We start from the raw sequence: 12739 nt of genomic DNA, 5'->3' as shown, positions 1-12739 counted from the left end.
GGTCCGTGGGTTCCAGCTCCTTGGCTTTGATTCTACCCAGGGTTAGATTTAAACCCTTCTTGGTCTTTAGAAACCTTCCTGTGTGCATTCGTCGGCTCCCTGTCTTAGAGCATGTAATGCAACACAGTCGGTTCACCGTTTCTCTGGCGACTGAAGCTCTCTGAGCAGCGTTCTGAACACCTGCTCTCCTGGTGTTGGACGTACAGCCCTCTAGGGCTGTGGGGATTTGGACTCCACATGGGGTGACTCTAAGTTTGTCTAGAAGCCCTGGAAATGTTCCTATCTTTCCTACCCCTGCATCCTTCAGCAGCGAGGTTCAAAATCTCCTTCGTCAAACTGAACGCACGTCCACAAACCCTGGTGAGCTTTATTTCAGCTTATCACCTGCCATTTCCTCATCAAAATAGAAGACAGCCGTCATTCTGGTAATTTGAGAAATCTGGTGGTTGGATTCCACCTAATTACACAAGCAATAAGTAGACATCAAGTTGCGGACTTTTTCGGAGTGTCTCGGAATCATCCAGGGAACTTCTAAAGGTGCTAATGCTTGGGTTCCTTCCTGCCGATTCAGAATCAGAGGTAGCAACGGCATTTGTTTTTATGTAGCGCTTACCGTGAGCTAGGCAGGCACTGTTCTAAGTGCTTTATCATATGAACTCAGATAAGGCACAGGTGCTAGGATGATTTCTGATTTACAAATGGGGAAAATGAGGCAGAGGGGAGGGGTTAAGCCACTTGCCTAAAGCCATGCAGCTAGAAGGTTCTGGAGCCGGGATATGACCCAGTCCAGCGAAATCCACGGCCCTCATGTTTAACCACTGTGCTACTTGAGGATGAAGTTCATGCCTTTGTAATTTTAGCATCCTCCCACAACTTTGCCGTGCTCTGAAGTTTGATAAGCTCTGATGCTAGTTGGGGAGGAATTTTATATCAGTGTGGGTAAAATTGGTTGGATAAATGCATTTCTTTCTGCTGATTTAATAGCAGCTGAAGGCAAAACAGTTGATTTGTCTATTCCTAAAACCAGCTAAAATTGTTGGAAAGAAGCAATTTTAACAAAGGAAGTTGTGTGTTTAAAAAAAAAAAGAGTCTGATTTTCTTCTTGGCGAAGGAACTGGGGTCAACTGAATGGAAAAGTCTTGACTGACGGGGAGGCGCCGGCCCTTACGCGTGGAGTGCTCTGTGCTCTGGGGCGCAGAGGAAAGACAGTTGTAAAACGTCACCCAGGGGATTGCAGAGTCAGCACAGTTCAGATCAAGATGCCTGTCCAGGTCATCTGTGCGCCCAGCATGGGACCCCTTCAGTCCCCACAAAGGCAGTGTTTGCGTGACCGATGCGCTTCTGTTTTAGGGAGTGGACTTGTATCCTGAGAATAAGAAGTACTTTGGGCTGTCCGAGTTCATCGAGTCCACCCTCTCAGGACACAGCCTCCCCTTGCTGAGATACGACAGCTCCTTTGAGGCCATGGTCACCGCATTGGGAAAAAGGTACCCGTCTCTCTTGAAGTTACTAAAAATGCTCCGTAGTCAAGTACAAGGTGAGGGATGTGCAGCCAGGGAATTCCAGGGAGGGGCCACTGCTCTCCCTTCCTGGGTGACTCAGTCCCTCCGTTAAAGGGATCCTGGTTTATTTCTCATCTTGCATTTTGGGCCGGTGATGTTGTTCCAGAAAATTTGAGAGATGAGAATGGGCAGAAATATGCTAGAATGTGGGATTGCATGTCTGAGACTCAAGGGAGGGCAAGAAAATGGGAGGTGAGATAGCAAAAGGTGTCAAGGAAGAGAGAGTGGCGGTCAGTTGGCTTTGTCTTTATTTCCTTTGCACATCACCTACTGTGTGCTTATTTCTTGCCAGTCACTGTTCTTACTTTCATTATGTTATTTAGTCCTCCCGACCTCTCTGAGCCAGTTGCTATTATTATTTCCATTTTGCAAATAGACTGAGACTCAGGGAGACCCCGTGGCTTTCTCAGGCCACACGTCTAGCGAGTGACAGAACTGGGTGTGAACCCAGAGTCAGTGCTACCTTTTCAGCCCTGTCACAGCAGACCCCTGAGGTGGATATCAGCACTGCCGTCTTACAGATGAGGGAACTGAGGCTCAGGGGGGTTAAGTGCCGACATCCACACAGTTTATACGTGGAAAAGCCAGGCCAAGTTTTACAGACTGTCTGATACAAAACAAAGTGAATGGCTCTGCCGCCAGTTGTGGGTGTTGAACTGAGCTCTGCTGTCTCCCCTCGTGGTACCTCATTTGTCTTGCTTGCTGACAAAGGGATTGAATTAGACGTGTGCTTCCCAAGCTGTGCTCCAGGCTATACTGCTGGATCCTAATAGTTGTTATGTCACGAGGGGTTCCATGGTCATATGTGTTTGATAAACCTTACATTTAACGAAGGATTCTTCTCGCAATGAGAGTCCTCAAAGCCTTCAATGTGCCGTGTGTGCTATAAATCTCCATGGTCTCATGGGATTCGTGTTCCCCAGAGCACCCTTCGGGGAGCTCAATCCCTTTCAGCTCTGATGCTGATGGGTTTAATCAGGCCACTTCTCCAACTCAAGGATCGTCAGCTGAGCTCTCGTAACCTTGCTGAGGGAAGACACCCGCCAAGATTTTACACTAAGGCTGTGAGAACTGACCTTTGTCCTGCCTCTGCTTCTCTGCCTGGCTCCCCAGCTTCTCCTCGTGCAGGAAGCATGTGCTGAGTGCTTAGTGATCTGTAGACGCTGGGCCGGTATTTTCCATTTATTGCCTAATATAATCCTCACAATGGCACAGTGAGATAGGAGACACTGTCATTCCCCCACTTGACAGAGAAAGAAACAAAGACTTGGGTTAGGTCACTTGCCCAAAGTCATGTGGGGGGTTTGTAATGAAGCCAGACCAAATCCTGGTCACTTAAGTCCAAAACAGTAGACCTACTAAGCTGTACGGAGCGAGCTCTCACACTGGTAGAAGGCCAGAGTGATCGTGGCACCATACCTCCTGGCTCTACTCTTCATTACTTTTAACTTTAGGCAAATCATTGAACCTGCCCGAACAGTCTGCTTTCAAGCGATACTGTGCCACTTCCTGTATAAGATTCTTACAATAGTATGTTTCCATTTCTCTCCTCCTAGGCTTTGTGCTTTTGTTATCATACATTTCACTATATATGTTATAAACTCCCCAGTAAATCGCATTTGCTTTAGGCAGTCGGTCATCTTTTAAAGATATTTAAATAAGAATATTTTTTAAGACCTCCTTTTTTATTTATGCACATAGTTAATACTTCCAGTGCTCTTCATTCCTTTGGGTAGATCCCGATTTTCATCTGGCATCATTTTCCTTCTGTCCAAAGGACTTTCTTTAACATTTCTTGGAGGGAAGGTCTGCTGGTGATGAATTCTTTCAGCTTTTATGTGTCTTCAAAAGTCTCTATTTTGCCTCATGTTTGAAAGATATTTTCCCTGGGTATAAAATTTAGGTTGACTTCTTTCTTTCAAAATATTAAAGATGTTGCTCTACTATCTTCTGACATACATTGTTTCAAACCAGAAGTCTGCTGTCATCATCACCTTTGTTTCTCTCTGTGTAATGACCTCTCTTCCCCACCACTCCCTCCCAACCCTGGCTACTTCAAAATGTTTTAAATTTTTCACTGATTTTAAGCAATTTGATTAAGATAGGCCTTGGTGTGGTTTTCTTCATGTTTCTTGAGTTAATTGAATTTTCATCAAATACGAAAAAATTTTAGTCATTATTTCCTCAAAAATTTTTTCTACGTCTCTCCTTTCCCCTTTTAGAGTGATCCAATTGTACATGTATTAGCCTACTTGAAGTTGTTACATAGCTCTCCGATGCTACAGTCATTATTTTCTGTTTCCCTCTGTTTCATTTTAGATCCTTTCTATTGTTATGTTTTCAAGTTTACTAGTGTTTTTTTTCCTGCTCTCAGTCACATCCAGTTTATTTTTATTTTTCACAAAAGCAAAATAGTCATATAACAGGTTCCTAAGAGAAGAAGAAAGACAATATCAGGTAGCACATACATGAAGGTACACACTGACAAATTGATAATAAATTGTTACTTGTGTTTGTTTATTAATAAGGACTGTTCCTTGCAAGTGACTGAAACCCAACTTGAACTACTTTAGGAAAGGGAGAGGAATGCGCTGACTCATGAAATAAAAGGAGAGGTTGAATAAATAAACCACAGAACCAGATGCAGCTGGTTTCAGGAACAACTTAAGTTAGGTATTAAACACTGTCAAGACTGTGTTGTCTTGTCTTTGGTATTTTTCTCTGTGTTAGCTTAGTGTATCTCATCACACACTGGTTTCTTCCATGTGCTGACAACATCATCCCTAGCTGCTGCTGAACTTCATATTCTCCAGCTTCTAGAAGGGGACTGATTCTTATAAATAGTTTGAAAAATCCCAAGAAAAGACTGATGACCCATCCTGGGTCAGGTAGCCATTCCTGAACTGATCCATTGTAGCTGGCAGGGCCGGGCCAAATACCAAGATGGTAGCTCCCATGAGAATTCAGGATCCAGTTTTTTTTCTGTTTCAGACATTTTAGTTTTCATCTCTAGAATCTGAGTCTTTTTTATGTTTCCATTTAAAATGCTCAATTTTTCCTGTATCTTCTTAAACATATGGAATGTAGTTATAACAATTGTTTTAATGTTCTTCTCTACTAATACTGTCATCTGTGTTGTTTCTGGGTCAGTTTCCATTGGTTGATTTTCCCCTTCCTTATTATGGGCTGTATTTTTCTGCTTCTTTACATATCTGGTAATTTTTGAGAGGATGCCAGACATTGTGAATTTTACCTCGTTGGGTGCTGGATATATTTGTATTCCTATAAATCTTCTTAAGCTTTGTTCTGAGATACAGTTAAGTTCCTTGGAAACAGTTTAATTCTTTCAGGTCTTGCTTTTAAACTTTGTTAGGCAGGACCAGAGCAGTTTTTAGTCTAGGGCTAATTTTGTTCACTACTGAAGTGAAACCCTCTAAGTACTCTACAATATTTCATGAATTTTGATGTCTTCCACACTGGCGTTGGGAACGGGAACTATTCCAAGCCCTGTGTGAGTTTGAAGTCTTGTTCCCTCTCATCCTTTTGGATGGTCCTTTTCTTGGCTTTGGGTAGTTTTCTCACATATATGCACGGATCGCCACTTAGCTGAGGACTTGAGTGGGACCCTCTGCGGCTCTCCTGAGTTCTCTTGTCTGTGCAGCTCTCTCCTCTTTGGTAATTTCCCCCATGAACTCTGGCTGCCTTGGTTTCCCTGGACTCCAGATCTTTCCTCAACTCAGGGAGACACTGGGGCTTGCCTGGGTTCCTCCTTCCTGAGCAATCCTGGGAACTCTTTCCGGGTGGAGACCGGAGACTCACCTAATTTCTTTCCCATTTCAAAGGATCCCTGTCTTTCGTTGCTCATTGTCTTGAAACACTGTTGTTTCATATATTCATCCAGATTTTTAGTTATTTCTGATGGAAAAATAAATCTGGTCCCTGTTACTCTGTCTTGGCCTGAAGCAGAAGTCTCTGCTTGTCCTTTGAGCAGAGTGGAAAGCGGATGTTGGACGTGGGGAGAAGAGTGTGCTGCTCCCTAAGGGACACCTTGCTCTTCTTACCTTGCTCAAGGTGACAAGGGGCCACCACAGCTGGGGCAGTGCTGTAGAGTGGAGACAATGCATTTTGCACTCTGCTCTCTTTCTTCCTGGGCACTACTTGGCCAGTGCACCAGGGGCAGGGTAAAGCAGTGCTTGGGCCACTGGTCCCCTTTGTGTCAGAACCTGCAGACCCTTAATGCCTTCCCAAGACGGCACTGGTATTGGCAAGTCTGCCAGGCCAACTCTTCAGTTCATAGACGCCACAAAGTAGTTGAGTGCTAAGGAGAAAGAATGAACAAAAGTATAACGATGGGCAGAAGATATCAGAGATGCTGTTGGAAGGTGAGCTGGCTGCCCTGATAGAACTCACAGGGTGACACGGGCCGTGGGAATGTTCCTGTCTTTGTAGGTCAAGAAACTACTTTATCTTTGCTCCAAAAAGCCACTGAGTCAAGGGACTCATTCCATCTAAATAAACCGCCGAGAGCATTGCCTGTAAACGGAACATCAATTTGTCTATTCCTACTGGAAACACAGAGCGACATCCAGTGACTTGGGTTTTTCTGGTGGTGTTCTGGGGTCTGTCTCTGGCACAAGGGTCAGCGCTGTTCTGGCAGTGCACGTAGTTGTGGGACGGGTCTCCCCCTTCGTGTGACCACAGCTTCTGAAACAAAAACTGGGATTCTTGGTTTGACCGGCTGTGTTTGGATTTGTAATTCATCTGTCCAATTAAAATCACATTAGTTGCATTTCTGATAACTCACTGTACATGAAATGAATGATATGCCTTTAGGATGGTCCCCCAAATCTGGGGTAAGTGGTAGCTGCACTTACGTACTGATTACTGATGGTTCTTCTATTGCCAGTGGGAACCTGGGGCAAATTACCTAACTCATGGAAACATAAATTAAGCTGATGATGGGCATTTATTTTACTCATTCATCTAGTCATTGAACAGATCTTTATTGAGCAGCTAGTATGAGCCAGCAGCAACAGCAAAACTTTGCTTCTGTTTCTCAGCTGGAAATGATAAAGCAGTTTTTGACTTGACTTCTAAGAAAGACTTCAATTTCGGGTTGTAAACAACCAGCTTCAAAAGGCAGCACCACTTGTTTGTGATCCAGGAGTTGCCTGTGCCCGAGATGGCAGGTGTCTGGGTCACTTGTTTGCCCCGGGAAGGCCTTTCTGTCTCGGAGCTCTCCCGGCATCCTTGGGGGGTGCAGCCCTGGGTCACGACGTGGTCTCTCTGTTCCTTGCAGGTTCCCCCGCCTGCACAGTGCGGTGATCAGGACCTTTGTTCTCGTGCAGCATTACACGGCCGCGATGATGGCCGTGAGCGGCCTCTCTCAGATGAAGAACTACACATCGGTGGAGACGCTGGAGATCACGCAGAACCTCATCAACTCCCCGAAGCAGTGCCCCTGCGGCCACGGGCTCATGGTCCTGCTGCGGGTGCCCTGCTCCCCACTGGCGGCCGTGGCCTACGAACGGCTGGCCCACGTGCGGGCGCGGCTGGCCCTGGAGGAGCACTTTGAGATCATCCTGGGCAACCCCAGCTCTGGCATCACCATCGGGAAGCACTTCTTGAAGCAGCTCAAGGTGGGACAGGAGTGGGGATAGACTCCTGGGAGGGCAGTGGGGCGGGACCACCAGGGGGAGGGGAGGAGAGGGAGTGGGGTGGCAACAAACTCCTTAAGGTCCCATCCCGGTCCATAGGTCCATCGTGGCCTCTGCATACCGGGCCACCCCTCCAGCTGCCTCTCTCGCCACATCCCTACCTGCAGCTTTCAGTCCAGCTGCACCACATTACTTATAAAAGCTGCACCCCCCAAAAAACACACTGTCTTGCTCTTTCAAACTTCTGGGTTGTAGCTTGATTTTATTTCCTTCTGGGGATTCATTTCCTCTTCTTCTTGTTAATTTAGCTGATGCCTATCAATCTGCAGAATTCAACTCAGTGTCTTTTTTTAAAAAAATTCTTATTTATTTATTTATTTTTGGCTGTGTTGGGTCTTTGTTGCTGCACGCGGGCTTTCTCTAGTTGTGGTGAGCCGGGGCTATTCTTCGTTGTGGTGCGCGGGCTTCTCATTGCGGTGGCTTCTCTTGTTGCGGAGCATGGGCTCTAGGCACGCAGGCTTCAGTAGTTGTGGCTCATGGGTTCAGTAGTTGTGGCACGTGGGCTTAGTAGTTGTGGCATGCAGGCTCAGTAGTTGTGGCTCACGGGCTCTAGAGCGCAGGCTCAGTAGTTGTGGCACAGGGGCTTAGTTGCTCCGCAGCATGTGGGATCTTCCCAGACCAGGGCTCGAACCCGTGTCCCTGCCTCGGCAGGCAGATTCTTAACCACTGCACCCCCAGGGAAGTCCCCAGAGTCTTTTCTTCTTTCAGGAAGCTGCCCTTCCCCCTACTTGTCCCCCTGCGCCCCCCAAACCGGGGCAGGTTCTGCTTTCCCTGCCTGTCATCTTGCTCCTCCCCCAGCAGAGAAGGGCAAGGACAGCCTCACACATCTCAGACTCCCAGACTAGCACAGTGCCTGGACCATAATTGCCTTTCACTAAATGTACAGGTGACGGAGGATGCAAAAGGATTAGGGTGAGAATACTGAGAGAATAATTGGGAAGGCACTGTGAAGGCACAGCCCCACAGCGGAGAGAACATAGTACCGAATGTTAGGCAGTTGGGGATATACTGTCTCGCACCGAATGTCAGGCAGTTGGGTATATACTGTCTCGCAAAGAATCAGTCAGGGGCTTCCCTGGTGGCGCAGTGGTTGAGAGTCTGCCTGCCGATGCAGGGGACATGGGTTCGTGCCCCGGTCCGGGAAGATCCCACATGCCGTGGAGCAGCTGCGCCCGTGAGCCATGGCCGCTGAGCCTGCACGTCTGGAGCTGGTGCTCCATAACGGGAGAGGCCACAACAGTGAGAGGCCCGCGTACCGCAAAAAAAAAAAGAATCAGTCAGTCTGTTGGCAGATATCTCTTGAACGGCTGATGAGTGCTAGGCAGTGTTCTATGTGGCTGGGCGTCCCGTGGTGAAGCCAGTGGTATGCCTATTTGCAGTTTAAATTTGATAAAAATCCAGCGAGGCATTGCAAGGGCTTTAAATCAGCAGAAGGACATCAAGGTTCCCTTGGAGCTGGGCTGGTTGGAAAGTAAGAAGTCTTACAGCTTTCTTTTTTTTTTTTTTTTTTCCGGTACGTGGGCCTCTCACTGTTGCGGCCTCTCCCGTTGCGGAGCACAGGCTCCGGATGCACAGGCTCAGTGACCATGGCTCACGGGCCCAGCTGCTCCGCGGCATGTGGGATCTTCCCGGACCGGGGCACGAACCCGTGTCTCCTGCATCGGCAGGCGGACTCTCAACCACTGCGCCACCAGGGAAGCCCACAGCTTTCTTTTTAATTACCTGCAGATGTGGCAGAAGATTGAGGATGCGGAGTGGAGGCCTCAGACGTACCTGGAGTTGGAGGGCCTGCCGTGCATCCTGATCTTTAGTGGGATGGACCCACACGGGGAGTCCTTACCGAGGTGAGTGGGGAGGGACTGTGTACCTGGGGGTCTCTGAGGAGCCAGTTGCCTGGGCTCGCCGCTGGGGGCTTTGCCAGGTCAGGCTTCCCCTGCCCGACTCTTGGGAATGCATTCACATCAGAGTCATCATAGATGTGTATCTTCATGGTGACCGTTTTCCAGCAAATGTCAGTGAAATGCGTCTGAGGCCTGGGCAGCTTTTCCTAATTCTCGGACAGGCACCCCCCGGGCTCGTGCTGGTGGATGTGGGGACTCTTGCCGGGCTCCATGGGTGGAGGCCCGGTAGCTGATGAGGAAGCTGAGGTTTACAGAGATTAAGCCAGTGCGCTGCATGGCGGACACCGGGGCCTCCCGGCTCCTTGCCGTTTGGCCACACGACACTTTCGTGAGGGCCACCTTGCGCCGCGTACTCACGGGCCGGGTAAAAGTGTCCGCACAGGGTTCAACCTCAGTTGTTGCCGTGTCACGGATCAAGTCTTCTATTCCTCAACTCCGTAAGGGCTAAGACAATGCCTTAGTCTATCTTAACGTTGAGCAAGCATTTACTTTTTGTATCAGGCACTGGGCTAGACTTTTAATCTAGCATTTGCACCTTACGACCATAGTATTACTGCCCTGTTTTATAGATGAGCAAGTGAAAGGTCATTTGCTTTAATAAAAGCCTACCTGCAACCCCCATCTGCCTCTCTCCAAGCCCTTTGCCGTTTCCCCCGCGCAGCTCCGAGCCCTGCCCCAGCCTGCCCTCTGTGCCCCCTCCTCCACGTGTGTCGTGACTCATTGGCATGTCTTCCCAGGCAGACTCTCGTTTCCAGTATGGCGACCCCTTGATGACCATCCTCTCCCTTGCATGGGGCATAGTCTTGGGCACATTTTAAATGTTGATGGAATCATCAAATATCCACTTATTACATATATTTCTCCCAGCAGTGCACGTAGATGGTTATTAATATTCACGGCCGTCTTTCATTTGAAAACAATCTGAGCCTCCAAGACGTTGCCCAGCTTGTTGAGGGTCTGTCGCCAGGAAGTGGCAGGGCTGGGGTTCAAGCCTCCTTTTTGTCTGACCTGAAAGTCAGTGTTCTTTTGATTCCAAGCAGCGGGGGGCTAAATCCACGGCAGGGGCCCCCAGAGACTTGCAGTCAAACAGACTGTGTTGCTCAGGGGTCGCAGTGATGCTGTTTGCTTCTCCGTTTGCATGAGTCCTAGGGGCCTAGCGAGGAAGGCAGCGTGCTGGTCCCCAGCGCGAGCAGTACCTCCTCTGTAGAAGGCAGTCGATAGAGCCCTTCTTCCGTTTCCTCCCAGGTCTCTGCGGTACTGTGACCTGCGGCTCATAAACTCCTCCTGCCTGGTGAGGACGGCACTGGAGCAGGAACTGGGCCTGGCTGCTTACTTTGTGAGCAGCGAGGCTCCCCTGGAGAAGCGGGCCCGGAGTGAGGCCTTGGAGAGCGACGCCGAAAAGCTGAGCAGCACAGACAACGAGGATGAGGAACTGGTGACGGAAGGTGCGGAGGGCCGGGCTGGACACCTGTCCCGCGCGCGGCGCAGCCCTGGGCCCACCTGCTGGTCAGCAGCTCCCGATGAGAGACATCTACATACGTCTTTGGGGGAAATCCCTCAATGATTTCAGATTTTGCTTTCTCCCCCTCATTTTTGGTCATGTGAGAAAATGGAAATCCCAACAGGTTCTTTGTAGCTCTAGAATTCTTAAAGAGTAGGAAGAAAAATGGACATTTCCTAGGCTTTAAGTTCATGCCTTGTTTGAATTGCTGGTGGAATTACTGCCTGGTTTAAGGTTCACTCGCTTGTTTCCTCTACGTGAATTAACAGGACCTGTCCCTTATTGAGATTTATGAAAACAGGCTAGTTTCGTTTGCAGACATCGAAGTTCAACGCCACGTATTTTTTTATTTATTTTTTATTGCAGTACGCGGGCCTCTCACCGCTGTGGCCTCTCCCGTTGCGGAGCACAGGCTCCAGACGCGCAGGCTCAGCGGCCATAGCTCACGGGCCCAGCCGCTCCGCGGCATGTGGGATCTTCCCGGACCGGGGCACGAACCCGTGTCCCCTGCATTGGCAGGCGGACTCTCAACCACTGCGCCACCAGGGAAGCCCAACGCCATGTATTTTAATAGGACACATAAATCGGAGCAATGCAAGGCATTTGGCTGTCGTCAACAGGATAGCGAGAGAAAATAAAAAGCTGCTACTACAAATATGCAAGGCATTCGTGGGGTTTGGTGTAGCAGAGAGAGAGAGATGGAAGGAGAGCTGGAAGATGAGGACTCTCTTCCCCCTCCATCTCTGGCTGTGTGGCTTTGGACAGGTCATGTCACCTCTCCAAGACTCAGATGACTCATCTGTAAAGTGGGGTGGAAGGACCCGCCTGGTGCTGTGGGAACCTTTCGCAGACGTGAATGGGACCCTGACATGGAATTGCCCGTGGAGTGAATCCACACTCCTGGAATCTCCCGACCCACCTCCTTCCTTTCCCCATTCGTTCCTCTTGGCTTCTGGCCCCTACGCCGCACCCCGGGCTCTTGGCCACACTCATCCCATGAATGTGCTCTGCTCTGTCACCTCTGGGCCACACAGGCGTTCTTCCGTCCACTCGAGTCCCCTCTGCTCCGTGCTTCACCTGGAGATCCCTGCTGGCCCTTCAGAACTGGGATCAGGGTCACCTTTCCCAGGATATTTCCCTGTTCCTACTTCTCCCTGCTGGGTGGGCACCTGGCCCCTGGGCTCCTCCCTCTTTGCTCTCCTTACTCTGTCCTGTAGCTGTGACCCCTGGGCAGGAGCCTCACTGACCCACCAGTGCCTCACTGGCCTGCTCTGACTTCTCAGTACTCCCTCAGAGGAGGCCTGGGAACGTGGATGGATGGAGGGATGGATGGATGGAGGGATGGAAGGATGGATGGATGGATAGAGGGATGGATGGATGGATAGAGGGATGGTTGGATGGATGGATGGATGGAAGGATAGAAGGAGGGATGGATGGAGGGATGGAAGGAGGGATGGAGGGAGGGATGGAAGGAGGGATGGATGGAGGGATGGAGGGATGGATGGAGGGATGGATGGAAGGAGGGATGGATGGAGGGATGGAAGGAGGGAGGGATGGATGGAAGKAGGGATGGATGGAGGGATGGATGGAGGGATGGATGGATGGATGGATGGAGGGTGGATGGATGGATGGAGGGATGGATGGATGGATGGAAGGAGGGAGGGATGGATGGATGGATGGATGGTGGATGGATGGATGGAGGGATGGATGGATGGATGGAAGGAGGGAGGGATGGATGGATGGATAGATGGATAGAAGGAGGGATGGATGGAGGGATGAAAAGAGGGATGGATGGATGGATGGATAGATGGATAGAAGGAGGGATGGAAGGAGGGATGGATGGATGGAAGTAGGGATGGATGGAGGGATGGATGGATGGAGGGATGGATGGATGGATGGGATGGAGGGATGGATGGATGGATGGAAGGAGGGAGGGATGGAGGGATGGATGGATGGAAGGAGGGAGGGAGGGATGGATGGAGGGAGGGAGGGAGGGAGGGATAGAGGGAGGGAGGGATGGATGGATGGAGGGATGGATGGGTGGGTGGGTGGGTGGGT

The 12739-nt window shown here is 49.6% G+C and overlaps 1 protein-coding gene across 1 annotated transcript in view; it reads left to right on the top strand.

Annotated features, from left to right (window-relative positions):
- Window positions 1–12739, top strand: part of GREB1 (growth regulating estrogen receptor binding 1) — a 69670-nt gene that overhangs the window by 33405 nt on the left and 23526 nt on the right. Inside the window, exons 16-19 of the mRNA XM_027113798.1 lie at window positions 1351–1487; window positions 6862–7201; window positions 9008–9123; window positions 10426–10625. Coding sequence (XP_026969599.1) covers window positions 1351–1487; window positions 6862–7201; window positions 9008–9123; window positions 10426–10625 — 793 coding nt within the window. The remainder of the gene's footprint in view (window positions 1–1350; window positions 1488–6861; window positions 7202–9007; window positions 9124–10425; window positions 10626–12739) is intronic.

This window comes from Aethalodelphis obliquidens, unplaced genomic scaffold (assembly GCF_003676395.1).
Source record: "Aethalodelphis obliquidens isolate GAN/ISIS:26980383/991018 unplaced genomic scaffold, ASM367639v1 scaffold12, whole genome shotgun sequence".
Classification (NCBI taxonomy): domain Eukaryota; kingdom Metazoa; phylum Chordata; class Mammalia; order Artiodactyla; family Delphinidae; genus Aethalodelphis; species Aethalodelphis obliquidens.
Note: the sequence above shows the minus strand (reverse complement) of the source record. Positions and strands in the feature narration are given on the sequence as shown.